At 42.1% G+C, this 24,961-nt stretch overlaps 2 protein-coding genes and 2 long non-coding RNA genes across 4 annotated transcripts; 1 reads left to right on the top strand and 3 right to left on the bottom strand.

Moving 5' to 3' along the window:
- Positions 1-1,625: 1,625 nt before the first annotated feature.
- LOC123143559 (stomatal closure-related actin-binding protein 1) lies at positions 1,626-7,460 on the top strand. Its single transcript, XM_044562507.1, has 9 exons — positions 1,626-1,991; positions 2,193-2,255; positions 2,832-3,138; positions 3,228-3,356; positions 3,559-3,651; positions 4,200-4,340; positions 5,201-5,268; positions 5,921-6,229; positions 7,381-7,460. The coding sequence occupies exons 3-7, from the start codon at positions 3,091-3,093 to the stop codon at positions 5,213-5,215; spliced, it is 426 nt and encodes a 141-aa protein (XP_044418442.1). The 5' UTR covers positions 1,626-1,991; positions 2,193-2,255; positions 2,832-3,090; the 3' UTR covers positions 5,216-5,268; positions 5,921-6,229; positions 7,381-7,460.
- Positions 7,461-11,131: 3,671 nt separating this feature from the next.
- LOC123143560 (uncharacterized) lies at positions 11,132-12,204 on the bottom strand. The gene is made up of 2 exons (XR_006470940.1): positions 12,076-12,204; positions 11,132-11,436 (listed from the first exon to the last, which is right to left on the bottom strand). It is a non-coding gene; the product is annotated as an uncharacterized lncRNA (long non-coding RNA).
- A 6,023-nt stretch (positions 12,205-18,227) lies between these two features.
- On the bottom strand, positions 18,228-19,272 carry LOC123143558 (uncharacterized). The gene is made up of 5 exons (XM_044562506.1): positions 19,179-19,272; positions 18,996-19,100; positions 18,759-18,884; positions 18,559-18,663; positions 18,228-18,480 (listed from the first exon to the last, which is right to left on the bottom strand). Exons 1-5 carry the CDS (start codon positions 19,252-19,254, stop codon positions 18,320-18,322), a joined length of 573 nt encoding a protein of 190 aa, XP_044418441.1. The 5' UTR covers positions 19,255-19,272; the 3' UTR covers positions 18,228-18,319.
- A 136-nt stretch (positions 19,273-19,408) lies between these two features.
- Positions 19,409-20,214, bottom strand: LOC123143561 (uncharacterized). The gene is made up of 4 exons (XR_006470941.1): positions 20,152-20,214; positions 19,996-20,079; positions 19,732-19,904; positions 19,409-19,549 (listed from the first exon to the last, which is right to left on the bottom strand). It is a non-coding gene; the product is annotated as an uncharacterized lncRNA (long non-coding RNA).
- Between the last annotated feature and the right edge of the window lie 4,747 nt (positions 20,215-24,961).

Genomic DNA, 24,961 nt, shown 5'->3' with positions numbered 1-24,961 from the left:
AAGTTTGTGCAATTGGTCTTACACCGTCATGTAAGAACATATCATCTTTCATAAGGCATTCCAAATCGTCGGTTGATAACAAGGCATCTCCAATGTCCACGAACTGGGTATTCTTGGGGGCAGACTTGATTGATTCGATTACTGTAATATCCCTAGGGGTACAAACACAGTCTGTCGAATTCATAAATAAATGAGCCAATTTAGCAATCAAACTGAGCAAAAATAGTTGAATACAAGAGGCAATATCACAAAAATAAGATTGATAGTAATATTAAAAAATACCTTGTGAGATAACATGTAAATTAGCATCCTTTTTTGGTTTGTTATGAGATATAACCTCTTCGACATTTTTATGTTGTGAATTTTTGTCCCCTTGCAGCAACATCGCATATGAACCCTCAATGGATTCTTTCCGTGCATCTCCAAAGTCCATATCCATGTCTTCTATATTCTGAAAAAACAAAAATATAAAAATAGACCTTTCGTGTTTTCATGTATAATATACATACAGAGGAAGGTTAGCTATATGCACCTCTTCTCGTGGTGTTTCAGTGCGGTCTGTCATCGTTACATCAGTGCATATGTCGGAACCCATCACTTTGTATCTACGATGAAATATATATGATGAAATACAAATGATGTTTTCTACTGCATAATATAATCATATATAATATCTGAAAAAATAGTAATGACGCCCAGCAGCAGCAACCATGGATGAAATTTATTTATTTTAATTCCCAATTAGTTAGTAGTAGCGCGGGGCCTGACAATCTTCTTAATAATCAAGAAAACATCAAAGCTTTTGGCTCGTGTTTGAATTTATTTACTCATACTCATTTCCTCAACTAAAATTCAGATATATCAAATGTGTTTTTTACCAGTATTTTTTTCAACTTTTATAGATATTATTTATACAGGAAACCTTTTAAAGCATCAAATGATTATGACTATAAAAATAATGGATTTTATTAGAACAATGTGAGGTGAATCAGACACGGCCGATAAAAAGAAGACCATTTCTTTTTTGGATCGGACAACGCCGTGATCAATCACAATCTCTCCCCCGTCACTGCCTAGTACAGTAGTCTACGTAGTAGTATTAAGAAAAAACGTCGGATTTCTCAAAAAAAAACGTCAGTCATCCTCTCCACTGCCGCCTCACATTCTTCTCTGGATAGTTCCCCACCACTGCCTCACAATCTCCTCCGTTCCCCATTCTCTCCACCACAACCAGCGCTCCCTGGTCAGGCCGCCCCCTCCCCTTCGTCACCACCGCCGGCGCTCCCTGGTCAGGCTGCCCTCCCCTTTGTCACCAGCGTCGCCGCTCCCTAGCAGGCCGCCCCTCCCCTTCGAATCAGATCATAGAAGTGGCCGAGGAGGTCCTCGAGCTCGGCATGCTCGCGCCAGTGCCAGGCGCCGTTGGATGCGGACGCGGAGGCTCGGGACTTGCACGCCCTACTCTACCCTGTTCCTTCCAATCCGGCCCCGAAGTGCTCGAGGAGGCGCTCGAGGTCGGCATGCTCACCGGCGACGCTGGGTCCCTCCATCCTCCTGGTTCCCTCGCCATCGCCAAGATGAGCCTCTCCACCCTCTCCCGCGCGATCGTCCAGGTCCAGGTAATCTCTCTCTCCCTGACCCTGCCGTATGCTCCTCCCCGTCAATTCGGTTAGTCGCCAGGTGCATCGCCTCACTGAGATATCACCATGAATATTCCTTTTCAAGACTGTCCATATTTTGTTCTGTTAAAGGGCTTTGTTAGAAAATCTGATTTAACTGAGTATTATTCTGCTCTAAATTGCGGCCCCTTCTGGTTGTGAGTGGATCCAAGAGTTCACATGATGCAGTATCTTTTTGAAAGATGATACATTATCTTCATAAAAGAAAGGAAGTTGGAGGAGTTATTATTGAAGAGGGATTCAGTGGTATGTGCTTCTCAAGAGCTAAACTGGAACAAGAAGTGCATGACTCTCATGCCTACACTAACTAATCAGGTAGCATATGCAAATTTTTAACCATACTACATCCAGATATGACATTTGAATATAAAAACTGACAATTCATATTATAAAATGGAACAAAAATGGGTGTCGCGTTTATTCTTTAGAGAGTGTGTTTTCCTTTCAAGAATGTAATATGAGAAATCATCTGCTTAGTTGGTGGTTGTATTGATGATTCGGCCCTTAATGGTTTAGACTTCCCGAAGGAGAAGAAGGAGGTGCGGAAAGAGGATGGGAGCAACAAATCTGAATCAAAGAGTATGCTTTGTTGTGGATCTTCTATGGAATGTTGTTGCTAGTAACCAAGCATGCTTTCTCTTTAGTTCCTCTATGAAAGTAGCATCAAATTGGGATTTTGTTGATGATTTGCAAAGCTTAATTGAGACATAATTCTCTCAGTTCCCACTTTTGCAAATCGTGATTGTTAGTTGAAGTTAGTTGGTTCTCCCGATCCCAGTTGCTTCTAATGCAGGTCTGTAGTCCTGAGTTTAGTGGGTGATTCTGTACGATCTTGCGATGATTATAACTGCAACACTTGAGGGTTGGTAGTAGCACATGCCCAAGGCTTGATGAACTCGTATGGCTTTTGTTCTCTTTCTTTTGGAGGGGAGAACTCTTCCACTTGCTTCTGCCTTTTCATCAGCTTCCATGCTGCAGTTTGACAATTTTTATTTCGGTGATATTTTTTGGGTTCCCCTTTTCCATCTTTTATGTTTGTCGATGGGTCATTAAAACAAAAAACGGTGATGTATGAACCATTTTCACCAATGATTTATTCATTGTGTCCACCAGTGATCTTTTGAGATACTGACGCTTGTTTTTTTTTGGAATTAGGGGTGAGAATTACTTATCGATGACTCGGGCATCAACTCTTGATTTTCGGCGGAAGACACAGGGTCAGAACAACTGGTCTGGGCCGTTGCGCCTAGTAAATGTCGTCAGAAATAAATTCCCTACCTACAAGAATGGTACGAATGGGATAGTCATCAAATTTGCTGATGAGCCAGAAACGCCATGACTTAAGGAGTCTGTTGCCAAAGGGACAGCAGATCTGCTTGATCGGCGTCAGCGTCTTTCAGTCCGCGAGCTCGCAATGAAATTTGAGAAGGGCCTCAGTACTGCCACATTATTATCTAATGAGGTATGGGTCTTCCTGATTCCTGAACACTCATTTAGCAATTGGTCCAGTTATTACAGACCTTAAGTTATTGCATTGGCTTTAACTCTCAAGTTAAATGTAAACAAGTGGCTTTATTGGAGCGAGACATCCTTCTGAAGAATCTAAAGAGTGTATTGGAGTCACTGAGAGGACAAGTAGCTGGCAAATATAAGGATGAATTTGAGGAATCAGTATCTATGGTTGGTTTTTCTTCTTTTGAACCATATTTACAACCACGTGAAGGATTATTGTTCCTCAGTGCGTTTTTAGAGTATCTTTAATGACGCTGCAAGTGTTCTAAACTAACCAATATGGTTTCTTAAAAGAAGTCTCCAGCTAAATATATATGCCTAAATCATCCCTTTGTTTGTGAGCACTTTAATAGTTTGACACTTTCTATAGGTGGATATTTTAGCAGTTCAGCTGTCCAAAAGAGAAAATGAGTTGCTTCAGCAGAAAACCGAGGTCACGAGAATAGCGACTTCACTGAAACTGGTGAGTTGATACTAGTACTTTGGAAGTATCTTTATTCTATGGACCTTTGTAAGCACATTTTAGTACCATGATCCATTCTGTGTTCTCTGTTTACAATGTACTATCAAATGTCATGTGTATTTTCCCTGCTTGCTACTGGCTTTGGAGGAAAACTTAGTTCCGTCGTTTTTAAATGTAAATTATCTGCTATGATTAAGCAAGCCAAGCTGAAGTTTTGCCTTTGTTGGGACTTCTGAAACAGACTATCAAACAGTACTACAAATTTGAAATGGTGTTCTTTCCTTGCAAATGCACAGCAAATTTTCAGGGGCCTGCCGATGGTTTGTTGAACAGCAAATTTTTAGGAGTTCTGCCTGATTTTCTTACCATGGTTAAGAAAATAACATGCTGGCAATGATTTGTGAGTAAAGCATGTTCCAATTCCTCTTGGATTGGCGCGTCGTTTTAGTATTTTTTATAAACATCATTTATCCATATCAAGTATGCTTAATCTTGGTATATTCCCATTTTTTCATTTTCACAAATCACTCTTTCTATATCGTTCACAGGCTTCTGAAGATGCTAGGAGAATTGTTGACGAAGAACGAACTAATGCACGCATGGAGATTGAAAATGCTAGAGCTGTTGTACAAAGAGTTCAAAAAGTACTTCAAGAGAAAGAGAACAGTTCACAAAGAATTGGAAAGCAGGTAAATTGTATATAATTTTATGAGCAGCATATTATCTTGTTTTCTGTACTTTGTACCATGCTTACCTGGAACTTATGCCTGAATCTGTATTCCTTATATATTCTTTTATTTATGTCATATACAATTACTCCCCTTGACTTCTGTACAGTTTTTCTGTTCAAAACCAGCGGTAGTTTATTTTAATTTAACTATGCAACCTTCTACGTACTGCATCATACAGCAACAGATCTTCCTGCCCAACTTTGCTTTTATTGCTTGCTTGTCCAGATGTTGTGCTTTGACACTGTCCTCAATTTGTTATATTCATTGTATTACTTGCTCTATCTTGATAATGTAGATTCATTCCGTTGGGATATAGTTGGTATTAGAGTATTACATATCCATTGTGAATAATTTTAGACTATTCCATCGAAGCATTTTGTCCTCAAGCAATTTCTATTACATGTAATGACTTAATATTATGACTCTGATGATATATATCTTCAAGCAGTCCTATTATATTTGTTTGTTTTCTGGCATGTTGAAACACTTAATAAGTTATTTGTTTGTTTTTCTGGCTCAAATATATATATGAGATTTCATTAAAAAGTTAGGCAGTCAACTATGGTCATGACTTCAAAAGTAAGGTGTATGACACACGTGCGATGTCCAGAATAGACTATTAGCCTATAATATCTGAAAGAACTGTTTGTATTCAGTTGCAGCCCACCTAATAGGACTGCTTGATTAGATCTACAGTCAATTGTATTGGCTATGATCTTTTTATAAGATGGCACTATCTCCACTGGTGTTTTTTTCGGAATTTGATGGTATGCCTGACCAAACATGATCCTAATATAATAACTGTTACCCTTTTACAGAAGAGGAAGATCTAGAAATTTGCATACCTAGAGGAACTCGCCTTCTTGATGCCCCTTGCTTACAGAAGGTACTCCTCGGGAATTTGTCCTCCAAGTCTGGGTATTTTGATCCTTTGATATCTGTGATGGGGGAAGGGAGAGTAAGGAGGGGGATGAGGGATGGCACATGAGGTTAACATATATAGGTAGGCCATGCAGGGGAAGGCTGGGTAGCAGATATCTTTCCTTTTTTCAGATATATTCTTATGTATGGTGTAGATATCTTTCCTTTTTCAGATATGTACTTATGTATGGTGCAGATATCTTTCCTTTTTTCATGAAACGCACACCTCTTAATAAATTAGAAAATATGTCAGAAATCAGAACTTACTAAATAATTAAATTGTTGTATTAATTAAATAAACAACTTATCATTGATTGCATGTAAGTTACTTGTTTGTTCTTCTAAAATTTTCCCATATAAAAACGAAATATCTTATTTGTCTATTTAAATATTTATTCTTTTTTTAATATTGTTCAATTTGAAGAGGTAAACATGAACTTTCTATATATTTTATGTGTATTTAATTAGTTCAACATGTACTATAAATCAAGTTAAATTAACAAACAAACAATCTTAAATGTTTTGTTTCTGAAAGATGGCAATTAACAGCCTTCGGATTTTGTTGTTTGCACAATCAAAACACAAATGCACCTAATGCATCATCGATCTTTTGCAAGGTCGACATCGACTGAGTACGAGCGGCCGTAGGTCACAAGGGGGCGTGGAACTGCTGCAGCCCATCTGTGACAGAGCAGACTCCTGCGAATTTGCCCAGCAGTACATCCTCTACATGGTAGTAACTTGAAGAAAATTCTTCCTTTTTGCTTCCATGACCTGATATCCTCCTCGCTGATGTATCGAGGAGCCGTGACCCGGCCTCACAGGAAGGGCCAGGGCGAAGACGTATCCCCGACAGCCAAGACACGGCCACGGTGGTGATTTTTGATGGTGAGACAGAGCAGACTCGAGCGACTTTGCCCAGCCAGGTACATCCTCTACACAACTACATGGTAGCAAATTGAATAAAATGTGACTTGATTAGTATAGTAGCTTAGTAGTAGTAGGTTCCTGTACTCGCAAGTTTATGTCGAACAATCACTGCACCGGATATGCAAGCCTGGGATTATATATGTGTGGGGGTCTGTGATATTGCGAGTACAACAGCAACCAGCCCACCAGGTTCCCTTTGAAACCACTTAGCCCGGCCTGAGTCAAATACAAGGCCACTGTCATCTTTGAAACCACTTAACCTCAGATAAGACCCCCAAGGTTGATGGTTTTAGAATGTTGATGGACAAGTCTGAGGGGGCCAAACCTAAACAAAACATTTTTTATCTAATTTTCATCACCCCTACTTGCTGAAGATCCTGCAAAAGTGTACGGGCAAAATGTGTTGAGATCAAATGGTTACTTAATTTGTTTTATTTACAAAAGACCGTAGTTTTCAAATGCCAGCTTGCTTATGGTGTACAGTTGACACAGGTATCAGATAAAATGCACACACTCGTAATCTTGTTGCACAACACTGGGATCAGATTTTTGACAACATTATACAGTAGACTGAGTAAGATATAAGTAGGGAACATTCTGTAATGTGCTTATGGATATTGATAGCAGAACAGATAACAAAATTGACTTGAAGCACAAGCCCAAACCACTGAAGCTTATGTTGGCTGATGCAGTCTAACTTCTCGCCCATCTCGCGGCTCATGTGGTTCACCCAGTCCCCTACTCCTGATTTCCTATAAACCAGGAATTACCAAATTAAACTTTGTTTCCGTGGCTAACGGCCCCAACCTGGTTAACTTATAGGCTGGTAAGTGTCTCAAAACTGGAGAGTCTCACCACCTCTTTAGCAACACCAGAGCTCTATCCTCCTCTTCAGTCAGTGGCACGCTGAGGAATTTAGCTAACTTGCTCACAACTTGCAACGGGTTTGAGGACGTATTTTACACTAAGGCACCCGCGGTGTATGTAACTCATTAAATTATGAAGTTATCATTGATTTGTATGCAACTCATTAAAATTCACAGCCTGCACACTAACATATCTACTGTTACCGTGGTTTTACTTTTTTACTGTAGGTACTGATCAATAAGAAAAACTATTCCTCTCTCATTTTTGTTACTCTATTCAGGAGCACATAAAAGATAATCAGCGTTTATTCGCTAGCTGGAATTAAAGGCAACGGCGAGAGAGCAAGATCAAGGACAACTTCAAAATTTAAGAATATATGCAAGGTATGTGCCGTATGACCGTCATATGTTTATTGACTATTCTCTAGCTGGAATGTGATTATTTCGGACGAAGAAAACCTCGTATAGTATAACAGTGCGTGTATGGATGGAGTTATACTATACGAGGTAGTATATGGTGCCTGTATGACCGTCATATGTTTGTTGACTATTCTCTAGCTGATTATTTCCGATGAAGAAAACCTCGTATAGGATGGAGTTATACTATACAAGGTAGTATATGATGCGAGGCACGGAATGTCTGAAAACATCACCTGCCGGACTTTGAGTACGTTGTGAACCTGCCATGGTCCAACACAAAAGTACTTAGGTTCACCTGGAGCAAACCTGGTCCAAACTGTCTGGTCTACAACCATAAAATTTAGATAGAAGGAAAGATAGATATACAACCAACATAGCTAGTGGATGCCACCATCAATCACTCTTTAAACTTTAAAAATATTTCAGAAAATGTCATCTGATCATCTGATCAGCACGGGCATTCAAAAAGATTATTACCTTCAAAATGCCTCCTGTTCACCGGGAGCAACAAACCTGCTCCTGACCGCACAGGTATTATAGTACAAAATATACATACAAGCCAAATTATATAGATAGAACCAAAACAAGCAGACAACGTTGAAGCAAATACGAAGCTAGAGGGTGCCATCGAAGCATTTATTCCCTACATATATATAATCCAATACATTATTCATATTGCCAAAAGGATAAATCTGATATTTGATCCCTAACAAAGCTCTATTGGCTTATTATATCTGCGACATTTCAATATGCATCAGTCCATAGTCATTCGTCCAAAAACCTCAAGGCCGCTGTAATTTCAGCTGGGATGTTTCCAGCTGCTTCATTGCCTTTGATCATCAGCATCTGGACCAGCAAGTTCTTTCTGAGCTGTATTGAATCCTAGAAAACATAAAAAAATGAATTGTTATATATATATGTGTAGGGAATAAATTGTTGAACAATGAATTGCACAACAAACCTATGTGAGTGGAAGAACATAAATTTATATTCAACAATGATATGGAAGAGAGAAACTTGTTATATATGCACCTACCGAAGTCCTGGAAATGTTATGCCCGAGAGTATCATCTTGGTGAGCCATCTCCTGTAGGAGTTTGAATCCAGAGTCCAGGCTGTGACAAAAAAACTCCATATGTTAGAACCTATACCAGTGAGGCTGTATTGTGCATGACCAATTAAAACTATTACCGCGGGGTTGTAATATAGGTATGATCTTGTGGCCAATCTACGAGTTGGGGATTCAAACCAGGCCTGTTGCAATACACTGCCAAATTCTTTCAGAACTATCAGGGCTTCCTTCTTAAGTTCCTTGTCATGAAAGTCCTCTGAGCCTAGGAATGACTCGTTAGAATGATCAATCAGGAGAGTCCTCCTATTTTCAATATTAACTGCAAGGAGGCCGTAGGAGGAATCCACCAAATACAACGGCAATAGGTACTGCAATAGGTATACAAAGTTAATGGTGAACAGATACTATACACACCAACTTTTAAGAAGGTAAATCCTTACAATGGACGGGGTCATGAGCACGTTGTATTTCGGCAAAGGCCGTACAATGACATTGTTAATCAACAAGTTGGTGCGTTCAGCTTGGCATAAGCCAGTCTGACTCAGCACCCGTGCTAGGCCATGGAATTGCAAATCAAACATATGCGTGGAGCCAACAAAGTCTGTTCCTGCGTTCCTTTGTATCGCATCGCTACTAAGCTTACGCACTGCAAGATCGAAGCAGCTCGGATTGACCCATGTATCACCTCGCATGGTGTCTTGGATAGTCCGTAGACTTAACTCGATCACGAATGGACGAGGGCTCCTTATCCATATTGTGCTGCAAACAAACCGGCATGATAAAATCAGGGTATCATAAAAATATTGTACTTCAATGTGTGGGCAAACAATAGTATATTTTTTCAAAACTTTAGAAAGGTCTGAAATGTATGTACCTAAAAATTAGAGTTGTAGTGTCATTTGAGGACATAAGTACTATTTCGTAAGATAACCAAATCTATTATGATATGTTCGGTTGCAACTTGTTCCTATTAAAGTTATGATAAAATCTATAGATGGTACATGTATCATGCACCAGGACCCGTTGCAATAAACTACAGTTCATAGAAGATTTGTAGTTTAAAATAACGTGATGTGGATGGTACTAACATGGCGTAATGTAAAAGGATAATATTAGCGCATGACCAAATTTTGCCAACCACTACGTTAGATCTTAAGAACCTTATGGACTTAGAAAGGATCGCATGATCCTAACCAGTGCATGCATGCAACAACTTATGAACGTGACCAACTCATCGACGTGGATTAGGTGAAAGAACAGATTTTTACTCGGGTTTAAAATAAGAAGCCGATAATGCATAATATAATGGTACTGATCTGCAGCTAATAATTGCAAATAAATTATAGATAGAGTTTAGGGCTGCCAGAACAAACTCTAACTGCTCCTCGACTGAGGAAAGCATGACGTAGTTGTATATGTACTCGACTGCGTCGTTCACTCCATCAAAAATCGGCATTGCAGCCATTGGCACGGGCAGAAAGTCGTCTTAGCACCAGGACGAGCGAGCGAGGGGGCAGTGGACAACGGTGGACTCACAGCCGGACCATATATATGAGTGTCGGAGGGGAATCGTCCGGCACCAGGTCGGTGACGCATTAGCATGTTGTATGGATTGGAAGGTGCCCCTTATCATTCCATCCGTGCATGTTTCATTACAAATCCTTGCTAATAAAAGGACAAGCATATGTTTTTCTTCCATACTCCACTAGGCAAATAAATATACGCCGGATTATATATCTATTATATATGTCTCCCTTTCCCGATCGGAAGAAGCATAATTTAACTTTCCTTATAAACAAATCCGATTAAGGGAATATTAATGGCCACACTGGGAAACCCATTGAACGTATGGTAGGCCGGACCGGGAGATTGGACACTATAACGTTTTGGAAGGAAATGACTTTAAGGATAATTATAGTTCTAATTGACATATCCTGGCCGGGAGGAATCGTGGGCATGTACTCGGAAGGTGGCCCATATCCTTCCGTAGTTACAATATTCCATAACAGAAACTATAGGAAAACATGGCATAAAATTATTTTGGTTGCATGCTCCACCCGGCAAATGTATCAACGCCGGATTATATATTTCCTAATTTATGTCTCCTTTCCAAACTTTGCCTCCAGATATATAGAAAGAAACAATTAATTTATTTCCCAAATATACGTCAAACACGGGCGTCCGAGAAATATAAAGAAACACAACGTTTTTTCTTCTTTTGTTTTTGTCCTCCTCACCACGATCAAAAAGCCCGCGCCACTTGAAGAACTATTGTTTCCGTGTGTAGAAAGAAACACAACGCACGGGCATACGGCAATCCTTGATTCCATGTACAAAATTAATTATATTATCTTTGGAATGTCATAATGCATGATAGTATGCGATAGCATCTGTCAAGGTAAACGTATTTTCCTTTTTGCGCTGCACTGTATATTAAAAAATTTGAACCTACACTGAAAGAGATTCATACGTGTAGCTCAAATGAGAGTAGACAGGTTACCATTTGAAGTCCATTATTGACAGTTTGGTCATCAAATATATATTAGTCAAATATATAGTTCAGAACTTCACAGTATATGGCTCCGAAATATGACGACACTGTTAAATAGATTTTTTTTATTGAATATCACATATTATTAAACCTCCAAGACATAAGCGAACACTTCATAATGTGACAATTGGCAACAAAATGTTGCATGCAAAGCGTTCATACATTTTTATATCTAAGACAAATTGTGCACTTGTGTACACAGATACTTCTAGCCTCCATTGTTCCTAGCTTGAACAACACCATTGACGTACGCACGTGTTTCGTCAAGTGTCATGAGGCTGGCTTCATGGATATCTACGCTAAAAATCAGTGTTATATAGTAGTGACATAGTATTACATAAAAAATACATTGACAACAAATGTAAAATAGAACGCAACCCCTACCTTGTAAAAAAATTCAAACATATGGAAATTAGTAATACCAATGCAGTAAACAAAATGTTCAGCTACCATCTTCTAATTAGTACAGATATGGTTCTATCAGCTGACTGCTCCGTATAGGATGTCAGAAATCACTGCCGGAGCACATGAATAATTTTGCAGGATGAAGTCTCCTGTTACAGACACACTTTTGGGCACTATGGCCACTACCACATGGCAACCCTGTCACAAACGGCTAGGTCACAAAGGGGAAGCTGGATAAATCTTCGTGGCTGGGAGCTCTGCGAAAGTCCTCCAAGCTTATCTTTTAGGAGTTATCTATCTCTAATAATTTATTTCTTAGATTCATGTTGCACCAGAATATCCATAAGTAATACAGAAGCTTGCTCTAGATAATTAGCTAAGATCCTTACTCGCCATGCTAGTTGCTAGGGACTTACCCAAAAGAATAATCTGGTGCATGCTCTGATCAGAAGGTAAAAAGAGAAACCTAGTATTACATGGCATCTAGAGAAGGATACACATTTTGATGAACATTTAAACAGTTGATACCTGCACAGCCAATCGTCTTGGCTGGGTGCAACCTATAAGTCGACCACCCTCAGCCCAACCAGCGTCCTTAAGATACTGCAGAACGATGCTTGCTCTCTGAACCAATCCTCGCCAGGTCCTAGATTAATGCAGCCTTGTACAATTTTTTAGGTTAGAACTCTTTCAGATCCACAGTAAACTCATGAAGGTACATGAACCAATGCAAAAAATAAAAATGAAACTCGAACTGAACTGATAAATAATTAGTTCAGACGCGTGAAAATACAAGTAATCAATCTTTTTTCCAAAGATTGCACACTTCAGCGATCAGACACGTGCATTGTCACATTCTCCAGAGTCGCACGGGCATTTGAACATATTTGCAAGTACGCAGGCTACCATTTTATTATTTATTAGATGTACATATGCAAAATATATCTTGAAAAGCTACACAAACTTCCCTTCTGCGTGTGTTGGTCTTATAATTCAGACCAATCATAATCCTATACTTCTGACCTATCAGAATAATACAGGGATAATAAGGACGCCAATAAATTTACATTCAACCATATTATCAAAATATCAAAATAATAACAATGGATATGATCACTTGCCCTAACACAAAAGTTTCATTGCATGTTCCAGGTATTTTTCAGGCCAATCATTATATCAGAATCACATATTACACATGAAATACTACGGTGGGTGACATGTACACTGCCAGAAACATTGCGATAGTAGAAAAGATATAACAGCGATGATGGTGCCAACATGACGGCTGATTATTGAAATGCAGTTAGTAGCTCAACTAAATGGAGTATACCTCCAACTATCAAAATACCAAATAAAAAAGATATATGTAAAAAAACGAATTACAATAAATCTTGACCATCACAAGAGTAAATGTTGTGTCATTACATAACCTGCCGGTCTATTAAGACCGGACTTCAGCCTGTAAGGACTTCCTTGTAGACGATGTTCTTCATCGAGGTTAGTAATGACACGGTCGGTCTTTTTCGCTTCTTTGGATTGTCCTTTTGCTTGTTGGACTTCTCCTTCGGCTTCTCCTTCTGAATGAGTATCTTTATGTTTCTCTTTGCGGTGGCTCGAGACAAAGCAACATAGAGTTGACCATGAGAGAACACGGGATTGGGTAGGTAGACACCAACAATCGGGATTGTCTGCCCTTGAGCCTTGTTAATGGTCATAGCAAAGCTAAGCCTTATAGGAAATTGCTTCCTCTTAAACTTGAACGGAAACATGTCGTTTTCAGATGGGCAGAGAGGTATTCGAGGAAGGAAGACCCTCCTGCCAGCGTGTTGTCCAATCACGATTTATGCATCAATGGTGTTCCTCTCAAAACCTCTAACAACAAGCCTAGTGCCGTTACACAATCCATTTGCTGGATCAATGTTCCTTAGAAGTATGACAGGGCAGTTCAGCTTTAGCTTGAGTGCATGCGGAGGAAGACCGTTAGGAGTCAATCCATTCAGAAACTCCTGAGCGTAGTAGCCATATGGGTCGTCCTCCGCACTGTCAAAGCTATGGTATATTACTTCATCTTCCTGAAAACGCTCTATCATGCGGATGTTTATCTTGTCGACATTGTCGTTTGTCGTGGAAAGGATTGCTCGAGATGTCATGTAATTTGAATCAGACATGTTGTCATCTATACTCGGAAACACGTGGTGAATAAGCTTCTCCAGGTCGTCAACCTCGCCTGTAGACGGCAGACAAATGTCTTCAGGGAGTAGTATGTTGCCTTGATCGTCGACTTCCTCAGTGCCATTGCCGACCCTTAGCAAGTAATTTGCAAACCACGTGTCATTATGAGGCCTCATGTTGGTGATGAGCCGAAGCTGCCGCATACCCTTCCATAGATGAGAACTTCGTAGGGTTGCATCAATTATCTGGCCCCGCGGCCCCCTTCTGACGACCGGAAGCAACAGTCTTTCCTCCAAAGGGTCGGTCGCGTATTCCCATGATGTCGCGCATGCTATTGTCCAATGCCTCGACCGCTTGTCGTTTCGTCATGCTGGCCTCGTCCCATATTATCAATGAGGCCATCCTAAGCAGCTTGGCGGTCCCAATCTGCTTCATGAAGCTGCACGAGGCTCCATCATCGCAACTCAATGGGATCTTGAACCTCGAGTGGGCAGTCCTGCCGCCAGGCATGATAGAAGCGGCGACGCCCGACGTCGCGGTAGCGATACCAATATTGCCATCGCTCCTCACCTTGGCAAGCATCGCCCTGTATAGAAAGGTCTTCCATGTACCTCCAGGGCCATCAACAAAGAATACACCCCCATCACCGCGTTCAACAACCGCTAGTATCTCATCGTATGCGGCCCTTTGCTCCAAGTTCAGGGAAGATGCCAATTTAGTATCATCCACGTCAAACTCAACAGTTGATTCCTCGATGACCTCTCTTGCCTCACCCTCGGTTGGGTCAAACGCATCATCTATGCTTGGAAGAGCGAAATCAACAATGTCTTTACCCATGGACTGCAACATACCCCTAATGTCAAGCAACACCATCTGCTCCACCTCGATAGGGGACGTGCGTGATCGACGATAGTCATCTGACATAGGATCGAGGTGCCTATCCCATAAACCACGCACGTCGCCTAGCTCGCAGTGCACCAAGATGGTTGCGAAGAGCCTCCTAAGAGAACATGGCATCGCCCACTGCTCAGCCTCAGTAAGACAGTTGTCGAGCGTGTTGTCTGCCTCGATGAGTCCCAACCTTTCAGCAGCTTCTCTAAAGCTCCCACATAGAACGTCGTCCACGGTGAGCAAGTCGTCGAAGGATGTTTTGCCCGTAACATGGTTTAGCAACACACGCAGGTAGTATCGGTCACCCTCGGCAGGATTGGCAGACACGATGCGACCTATTTGAAAACGCTCGACCCGCGGCTTCCAAAACTTCTTTTTCTTCTGCCACGTGAAGCTTCCGGGAAAATCCTTGTACAATATATGCCTAGCCCGAGGGTGTTCCTGGTTAGCCTTGAAATACTCCGTTAACATGGATTTTGAATTATTTTCGGAGGCGACAACATTCTTCAAGTCAGCCTGTGCATTGAATGCGACCCTGTGCATATTCGGGAGATGAAGAGGCAACTGCAAGACAGGTGGGTAATTGGCGCAAAGTGGAAAGCCAAATATCCTCCACATAGCCTCCGGAGGGGTGATCCACCTTGCATCAACGTATCTCTTGATCTCATCAATGTTACCATCGGCGTCGGGATGGTCGATGCTGAAAGAAGCCTTATCATGGCCCTTGTAAATGTACTTGTAAAGATATTTGACGGCCTTTATGCTGGAGCAGACCTCAACGTTGATGTGGCAATTGAACATCCGCAGCAGGTATGGGTTATAAGGCACAACCCATCTGTTGTCCAACATCTTCCCTCGGACCTTAGCACGCCTTCCATCGTCTCTACGCCGATAAATTGGATATGAGTCCTTCCCCTGTGATGTGTTTTCATTGAACGGCCATGGGTATCTGCACTTGCATCTGTTTTCTTGCATGCAAACATTCTTCGGGTTGAGAGCACCGCATGGTCCGTGCATCATATGTTTTACCACCATAGCATACAATTCCGGATACTTATGCTTGTCTGGGAGCTCTGCGGAAATGAGTCGGTCATACTGCTCCGGGACGATAAGCTTATATTTAGAGTCCATGATCAACAAAAAATGTGTGTGGGGGAGGCCCCTTTTTTGGAACTCGACTACGTATACATATGCGACAACAACACCCAGGATATGCTTCTTGAACAACATGTCCTTCATAGCCTCTAGCTTGCCGTAGAACACGCGAGCCACAATATCAGGTCGGTCTTGCGCCGTCTGACCAGGCAGCAACTCATTCGTTATCTCTTCCCATTTAGGATTGCAAGTCATGGTCAAGAAGATGTCAGGCTTCCCATATGTATGGACAATTTCCATGGCATCCATATGCCTCTTCTTCATGTCGCGGTCGCCACCAGGGTATGTTCCAGGGAGCACTATTCTTACCCCAACAGCGCTTGCTCGCGTCTCCCCCGATGTGATTGCATCAACAACTCCTTTATACAAGTCGGCACGAATCTGCGTCTGGTTTTTCCTGTACCACCTCAACCGACAACTTTCAATCTTGACGTACATGTCGACCGCCCATTGCTGCAAGAGGCGTGCTCCACAGAGTATGGGATTGAAGATTCCAGGCCGTGTCTGCAGCATGTAACAGTAGTAGTCTCTGACAGAGACGCACAACGTGCTGTTGCCCTCTGCACATGATTGAGTACCATCAAAATGAGGATATATTCGAGAAATAAGATATTATTTGTAGCAAAATGGGACGCAGACGGCATACCTGCATCCTCATCATCATCATGGACCAGTTGAGAATGTAGTACAACCTCCTCCGTTACATTACGTTTAAGTAGCTTTGGATGCCAACCTAGCTCCCCCCTTGGATAGAATAGGGGATAAGACAACGGGTCATATGCTCCGGAGGTCACACGTATACTATGCCTTTCGTTGTTGTTACCACAAAGTGTTATCCTCCGGTCAAACCTTTTTGCTAGGTCGTTGCCCTCAACCCAAATTGCAGCGACCTCAGATGACAACGGTCTATTATATCTTCTTTGGTCAAGCCTCTTATCGGTGTTTAGGTCTATCCTATAATCATCGAGGTTGTCCTTGTGTGCACCCAAACTCCTAAATTGCTGGGAGTACGGGTTTTCTTTGAGTATGTCTACTAACTTCTTCACGACATCCTGGTCTAATTGCTTGGTGGCCACCTTACGATGAGTTATGGTTGGGTCGTCATCATAGAAGTACAACTGCAGATGTTCTGGACGGGAGCTAGGCCCGAACGAATGCCCATTGTGGTAGATGGAGCCGTGCGCACGGAATGTGTACACCCCAGACTTCATGTTTGTGTAGTTCTCATCAAGGCTGACGCCAAGGGTTGTGAAGGCGAAATGCCCGTTGAAGAACCGTATGTTCTCCCGAAAATGTCTAGAATCTGCATCCATGCTTGACCATAGCCTCATCAGCTCTGGGATTGGCTCCGGTTGTTTAAGTTCGATCTGGCCATTGTGACAGCAGAACCCGTCGGTCTCAGAGACAAACTTTTTGGCCTTGCAGTGTTTGCAGTTTGCGTCGAGCTTCAGGATGTGAGTGGTGTCGGGGATGTTTGTGTAAACAAATTCTAATGGATCAACCTCGCTAGGTATAGCAGACGACATGCTCCCTTCCTCGTCATCATCCATGTTGTCATGATCGGACCCTACGAGCATTTGTTGAAACATAACGTTCAAAACAAAAATTACAAAAAAAAAATTAACTACAATATAGATGCACGCCGTCCTACTTCATATCTCACCATACCTTCGTTGCGAAACATGTAGTACTCCTCATCCATCAATTCGGCTGCTGTCGGCTCATCGCCCACGATGCCGCTTTGTAAAAATTCGATGTCCTCTGGACATTCGTCGTTGCGAATGTCACAGTAGATAACATCATGTTAGAAGATGGTTGCTGATAATGAGCAGAAGAAAGTGACATTAGCAATTTCATACCTTCGATACCAACAATGTAATTCGTCTTGTTCGTCGGAGGGTCGCCATCAGATGAATCATCTTCGGCGACCCGAGAGACGGATGATGCGCGGCAGATTAAAGTGGGACATTCAGAGGTTGAGTTTGCTAGGTCTGGACGTGGGAGCGCGATGGATTCGTTGCATGGGGTGTTTTTTCTTCTGGCATAATTGGCCTTCCTCTGAGCACTTGACTCCCCCTTCTCAATCACTGACATGCTTTTGCGACGTTGCATTCGCTTCTCTCGTACTTTTTCATTCACTGTTTCTCTGACATCAACAGATACCTTGTCCTTATTCCGCTGATAATCTGCACGCCTCTGTGCGTTTATTTGCTCCCTTTGCACGTTTGTTAAATTTCTTTTCCGCTCATTATCACGTTGCCTCCTAGCTAGATCATTGTCATGAGTGACAACAGACGCGTCTAATGTTGAATGGGGAAATGTTGCTGCGTCACCCTCGAATTCTATATAGCTGGAGCTATTAGGGTTGGCTGGTTTCGTAATGATTTTAAAACATAGTTAGAACCAATATTATTTAAGATGTCTATAGGAAAAAAACCATGATGGTGCATTAATATGCAGCATTAAACTGTACGCATCGAGCATGATGGTGGCTATAAGAATATTTAGCTATGAGCAGCAAAACAAGATATGTAAGTCATGGTGAAAATATAGATCATGTTTTACCTGATAACGAAAGTGGACGTATGTTTTCATCATGGATAAGCTTATCCTTTTTCCTCCTATAAGCAGCTCTCCGCAGGGCGTTTCTACGATCTCTCTTGAGTTCTTCGTCGGTTTTTTGCTTTGTTTCTTGGGTGTTATTCAAGACCACATCTGATGTCGATCAGGACATTAGACAATAAAACATAACAATGACAGCAATTGATGATGGAGTACGCACAAATCGATTACCTTGTACCTCCATGTCATTAATGAGACCAGATGTGACAGTAGTTGTAGCTTGAAATGTCGTCGCATCAACCGAGAATGATGTATAGTTGGAGCTAGTTGGGTTGGCTGGTTAAACAAATTGATGAAAACATGTGGAAAACTTAATCATTAAGACATGAAGTCGGGTACTGAATATAATGGTCAAAACCTTTAGAGGTTACCAGATAAAATAAGGGCCTGTGCATGTTCATCTTGGAGATTCCGATCTTTTCTCTGCCGATATGCAGCTCTCCTCAAAGCTTTTTTACGGTCTCGTTTGCGTTCTTCTTCTGTTACTTGCGTATTTTCTGTGCTATCATTCAAGTTATCTACTGATGTCTTCCTTGGGTTTCTCTCAAAAGCGAAAGGTAAAAACAACATGACAGCAAACGAGTATGGAAAAAGCACAATCATTTTACCTTTTATATTTTTATCTGCAATTACATCAGACGCTCCCGTAGCTTTAGGAGGATATGTTGATTCATTATGCGAGATTGATGTATCAACCGAGCTAGCTGGGTCATCTGATATAACATGCTTGGTTAGTATTTATTAAAATGGTTGAACCATGAATGCTAGGATGTAACATAAAATAATCTTACTTGAATTACAAAGGGGACGAAGATCAACTTTCCCGTGCTTATCATCTCGCGTGGGTTTGATTAGCTGCCCCAACATATGATCTGCCCCAACATTAGTTCCTATAGTTATCCACCACGGGCGTTCAGAAAGGAAAGAGAAGTTAAACATAATCACAAATAGTATGATTGTCAAATACGCACATATAATTAACGACATTGTAAATCTACCAAATAAGTACCAGGGATCACATATGAAGGTTGTTGAACATTTGTGATATCACATAGAGTACGACGGTGAACAATCGGTCCATCGTCTAGATGGTTTATAAAACCATCTGACTTCTTAGTGCGATAAGATGCCCGCCTCCACGCGTTGATAAGATCCCTATGGTCTACCATTTTTACAATAGGTATGAGAGTTAGAGAACAAAAAAAGTATCGATGTTGATACAACATCTATGAAACCAACACGGGGAACATCTATGAAGTCAGGTTACTATAACGATTAATTTGCATACTATAGGTATTCAGAAAAAACCAAGAGTAGTCAGCAAAATCACGCTTAAATACTTACCAGTCTTTGAAAGGGATGGCTGATTATACTCTTGTAACCTGACCATATCCTCCTCTTTTTTCTTCCGATAAGATTCACGCCTCAGTGCGTTGAACTGCTCCCTTGTTTCGCCAACATTTTTTTTTCTTCATTAAATACAGCTACTGTTGCATGCTGCTCGGAAGTTTTGTCATCTGCATTACGTTAAGCGTAAAAACCACAAAGCCCATTAAGCTCATCTGGGAGATGTCGATTTGGAAGCTGTATAAGCATGCCTGTGAATACCTTGAGTATCATCTCGTAGCTTAGTCGTACCATCCTTATTATTCTCAGAATACGACGGAATCCCGTCGTTTGGAGGTTCCCGCCCTACATCTTAGCAATCAACAAAATATACGGTATGCACGAAACATTAGCAGCAATCTTGACACAGTCTTATACCTGCATGTAAGGGTATGAAGTTTGCATTGTAGTCTCCAACATTTATCCCGCCCGTAAGGACTGCAACACATAATGCATTCTGCCACTTTCAGAAATGGACGTGAAGCAACATTTATAACCAATCTCCGGACAGTATTATACCTGATTCCGTCGAGTAGACGTTATCAACAATTTCAGCTACGGGTATGATGCTCGCATTGTGTTCTGCATCACTTCTCCCGCTTGTAAGACCTGGAAGACATTATGCATCCTGTCATATATTCAGGTCTCGCAACTAAACGAAAACATGGTAGGTTGCATCATACCTATAGTTACGTCATCTTCAGGTTGATGTTCGCCAACCGTGCTTTTTGAATTCCCCATATGCAACTATTGAATGGCAAAAATCATGAAGACAGAAATGGTAGTTATTTGATGACATTCTGGAAGGGTTATTGTTCTACATATATACTGCAACCTGTTGCTAGCATATACTGCAATTGTATTTTATTCTACATAAATACTGCAATGGCACTTTCATCTACATCTTCTACATCTCTGTACTTTCTTAGAATGCAAGTGTTTTTGTTCTATCTTCAGTTCAGCACAAGTGGAAACATACTCTAGGGTCCTGTATGGTTTGTGTTTTCTTTTTTGCCATATTTATACAAGTGCAGGATGCAGGATACCCCTTGGTAATTTTTTTTTGCCAATTGCCATCTGTAAACATGTGTACTTGAGTCTAGTTTTAACATGGAAAAAAACCTAAACTGTGTAGAACAGAAATCAATCTTGCAGGCGGATCCATCCCTGTGAAAGCACTTGCCATGGCTGTATGACATGCGATGGATGTATGGGCTGTGAGATGTATGAGATGCGATTGTATGGCATTTGAGATGTATGAGATGCGATTGACGTATGAGATGGTTTGTATACCTATTTTTCGGATCCGGGACGTGTTCTGGCCGGATCCTGGACGTGTCCGCTTATCCTCGTCCAGGATCGGCGCCGGATCCTGGATCAAGGGCGAGGAGTTCAGCGCGGCGGCGAAGTGATGGAGGGCGGCGGCGACCTGATCCAGGACCCGCGCCGGATCGTTGAGGTGTTCAGCGCGGCGGCGAAGTGATGGAGGGCCGCGGCGACCTTGTCCAGGATCGACGCGGATGGAGGACGGCGAGTGAAGCGGGGCGGCGACCTCGACCAGGATGGAGGGCGGCGAGGATGGAGGGCAGCGACTGAAGCGCGGCGGCGCAGGGATGTAGGGCGGCCACGAAGGAAGGCCTCGCTCGAGAACAGGACTCGTCGCTGGTTAACCGTCGTAGGTTTTTTTGTCGCAGGTTAACCTTCATACGTCTTTTGAGGGTCGCATGTGGATAGGTGCGGGTTCGGGCCTCAGGAGGAGGTTTTTTCGGTTTGTGATGTCTTAGTCAGAGGTGGGAGGAGGTACCAAAATAAATCGTGGGAGGTGGGACTAAAAAAACCTGGAAGCGAGACTACCAACTGCTCCCTTAGGAGTAGAGATGAACATCTTTTAAATAGCTATATAGTGAGTAGAAACGTTGTGAGGTTTGCAAATTTTCAAGGAAGCTTAAATAATTTGGCAACTTAAAAAAATCATTGAATGAGATTTATATTAATACCATAGTAAACATAATTAAATCTACCAATGTGAGAGGTCAATTTTAAGGTAAAATACAAATTATTTGATTTTGGATGCATTTTACTATAATGTTAATTAATAATATTTCACATATACATACATTGAATATTATTGTGATGTTTATATTAAGGGCCCCCTGATTTTAGTCTCGCCCCGGGCCCCATAAATCTCAGGACCGGCCCTGGATACATCAAAGTTTTTTTTTCCTTGCTTGTTTACCTTACTACTGCCTGAAAGGCTGGAACATCACATATCTTGTTGTTCCTAGCACAAGCAGATTGTGAAAGTTGGGGTGTAGAAAAATCACTCTCTTACTTAAAACCCTAAAATATAGGAGCTTGGCAGCTCATAGAGACTTGCAAGACCGAGCATCGTACGCTCCCGAAGCCCTATGATGTTGGCTGAAGCATAGAGGGGAAAACTTGTGGGTTAACTAGTGGAGGAATTTGTGTCTTGATTTGTGGCACATGTGCCATATAAACTCTCTTCCTTTTTTTCGATCGAGCGACGACGACTTACAAATTTGCCACTCTCATTATTTATCGAACAAATTGCTGCGGTTCCGTCGATGGCAAGCTCCTAACCTCCGATGGTACCGTCGCCGTGTGTTTGGGGTTCACGTGTGCGGCGGTAACCGAGCTGGTCGGCGGGAGGAGCAAGTGTTGTTCCCCATTAATAATAACATAATTAAAGGAGAGGAAAGAGAGCCTTCAGATTGAAATGGACGATGGGTTTTAAAAGCAACAACATGTATATAGTAACATCACGACTGTATACCCGTATTCCAGCACCCGACTCATCGTGCTCCGAGCCACCTCCGCAGCCGACAGCGGCATTTCTCCTTCGCGTAGCTTATGTCTGTTGGACCACCACTGCGATATGTAGACGCTGTTTTTCATCTAGCCCCCAAAGAAGATCCAGCATAGCATGCATAGACATTATTCCTTCGAGGGCTAGATGTTCCTTCTCCATTGCCAGGTCCCTCCAAACCTCCTTGACTGCTTTGCATTTTATGAAGAGATGTGCTCCGTCCTCGGCAGCTCTTCCGCAGAATAAGCAACTAGTATCCTGGATGGGAATGCCTTTGCGTGCAACATTTGTACGGAGGGCGAAAGATTCATGTTTGAGATGCCAGGCAAACATTTGGATGTTTCTCGGGCATGGTATAGCTTCCAGAGTCTTTTCCAGGAATCGTCATCTGTACTTTCAAAATTTCCAGGTATGCTCGTACTCCTACCTTGTCCTCCAGATCTCCTCAACTCCTCTAGCTGGACCTGAAGCTTGTAAGCACTCTTCACCGAGTGTAAGCCCTTGCTGTCATACAGCCAAGCAATGAAGTCATGTACACCTTCCCATAATGGAATCTGGAGTATGTGCTTGACATCATCAGGCCATAAGGTCTCCCTCACGAGCTGTTCATCCCGAGAGCCGGTTGTGGGGTCAATCAGGTCACTAACCCTCTCCAGAAGGTGGTGTCGTCGTGGTGTAATAACCCTTCTTGACCACGGTCGCGGTATCCACTGATCTGTCCAGATCTTAACTCCAGTGTCATCCCCGATCCTCCACACATAGCCCTCCTTGAACAGCCTTTGTCCGTGCAGAAGGTGCGCCATGAATAGGAGATGCCGTCCCTTGGCTCCGCCTTTAGGATATGCTTGTTGGGGTAATATCGAGCCTGCAAGATTCTAGCACATAGGGAGTCCGGGAACTGAATTAATCTCCAAATTTGCCGAGACAACATCGCCAGGTTGAAGCCGTGCATATCCCGGAAACCGAGCCCACCATGCCCCTTGGGTTCGGTCAGTTTCCTCCAGGTGATCCAGTGAGTCGTATTTTCTTTATCTTGTTGGCTCCACCAATAGTTGCCAATGAGAGAGCTTATTTCGTCGCAAAAGGACTTTGTGAGGTAGAAACAAGACATGGCAAAAGTGGGTATAGCCTGAGCTACTGTTGTAACCAGCCTTTCTTTTCCCACCTTCGCAATGAGCTTCTCCTTCCACCCATATACTCGCCCCGCAATGGCATTCTTCACGAAGGAAAACGCTTTCTTTCTTGATTTACCAACAAGAACCGGCAATCCAAGTTACTTCTCGTTCCAGTTCTCACTCTGGATTTGAAGAGCATTCTTAACAACATCTTTCACTTCCTCCCTTGAGTTTGGGCTGAACATAATAGCCGATTTTTCAAGGTTTATACATTGACCAGAGCAAACCTCATACAGGTCTAGTGTCTCGCGAAGAGCTTGGGCCTCCTCCTGCTTGGCCTTGAGAAGCAGTACTGAGTCGTCTGCAAATAGGAGGTTGATAATCCCCAAGTGCAGGGAATCATCGTAGCAATTTCCAAAGGTGGAAGTGATAAGTATGGAGTGTCGAACCCACAAGGAGCTAAAGGTAAGATCAATATTCTCTCAAGCCCTATCTGCCACTGATACGACTCTACGTACACCGAACGTTTGCTTCCAACTAGAAACGAGAAATAAAACTACGTTGTGGGTATGAAGAGGATAACTTTGTATGATATCGGAGAGCTAAAATATAAAAGTAGGTGCTGTTATCATAAAGTTAGAATATATTACTAAATAATATAAATAGCGAGTGTGGAATAATGATGGATCAGTGTCCGGAATTGTCCTAGGCAATTGTTAACAAGACCGATAGTCGTCATTGCAATTTCATATGAGGGAGAGGCATACGCTAACATACTTTCTCTACTTGGATCATATGCACTTATGATTGGAACTCTAGCAAGCATCCGCAACTACTAAAGATCATTAAGGTAAAACCCAACCATAGCATTAAAGCATCAAGTCCTCTTTATTCCCATACGCAACAACCCCCTTACTCGGGTTTGTGTTTCAGTCACTCACCAACCCACTATAAGCGAATCATGAACGTATTGCAACACCCTACAGCGGGAATCCCTCACGCTTGCGCGACACGGAGGGCACCATAGGACAGCACCAAAATAAAACAGACAACTCGTACCAATCTAGATCATCAATCAACCCAAAGACAAAGGATATCTACTCAAAACATCATAGGATGGCAACACATCATTGGATCATAATATGTGGCATAAAGCACCATGTTCAAGTAGGGATTACAGCGGGGTGCGGGAGAGTGGACCGCGTAAAAGAGGTGAGGATGGTGATGATGGTGGTGATGTTGATGA

This window comes from Triticum aestivum, chromosome 6D, assembly GCF_018294505.1.
Source record: "Triticum aestivum cultivar Chinese Spring chromosome 6D, IWGSC CS RefSeq v2.1, whole genome shotgun sequence".
NCBI lineage: Eukaryota > Viridiplantae > Streptophyta > Magnoliopsida > Poales > Poaceae > Triticum > Triticum aestivum.
The sequence above is the reverse complement of the archived record's forward strand: the minus strand, read 5'-3'. Positions and strand labels throughout refer to the sequence as shown.

What these genes read in the sequence shown, in the direction of transcription:
- LOC123143558 (XM_044562506.1), bottom strand. Translation starts at nt 19,254, where the DNA reads ATGTTGGGGCAGCTAATCAAACCCACGCGAGATGATAAGCACGGGAAA. An exon ending in TCGTCCCCTTTGTAATTCAA is followed by an intron (nt 19,101 to 19,178) that starts GTAAGATTATTT and finishes ATGTTATATCAG; the next exon opens with ATGACCCAGCTAGCTCGGTT. An exon ending in ACAGGCCCTTATTTTATCTG is followed by an intron (nt 18,664 to 18,758) that starts GTAACCTCTAAA and finishes TTGTTTAACCAG; the next exon opens with CCAACCCAACTAGCTCCAAC.
- LOC123143559 (XM_044562507.1), top strand. Translation starts at nt 3,091, where the DNA reads ATGAAATTTGAGAAGGGCCTCAGTACTGCCACATTATTATCTAATGAG. An exon ending in CCACATTATTATCTAATGAG is followed by an intron (nt 3,139 to 3,227) that starts GTATGGGTCTTC and finishes TTTAACTCTCAA; the next exon opens with GTTAAATGTAAACAAGTGGC. An exon ending in TTGAGGAATCAGTATCTATG is followed by an intron (nt 3,357 to 3,558) that starts GTTGGTTTTTCT and finishes CACTTTCTATAG; the next exon opens with GTGGATATTTTAGCAGTTCA.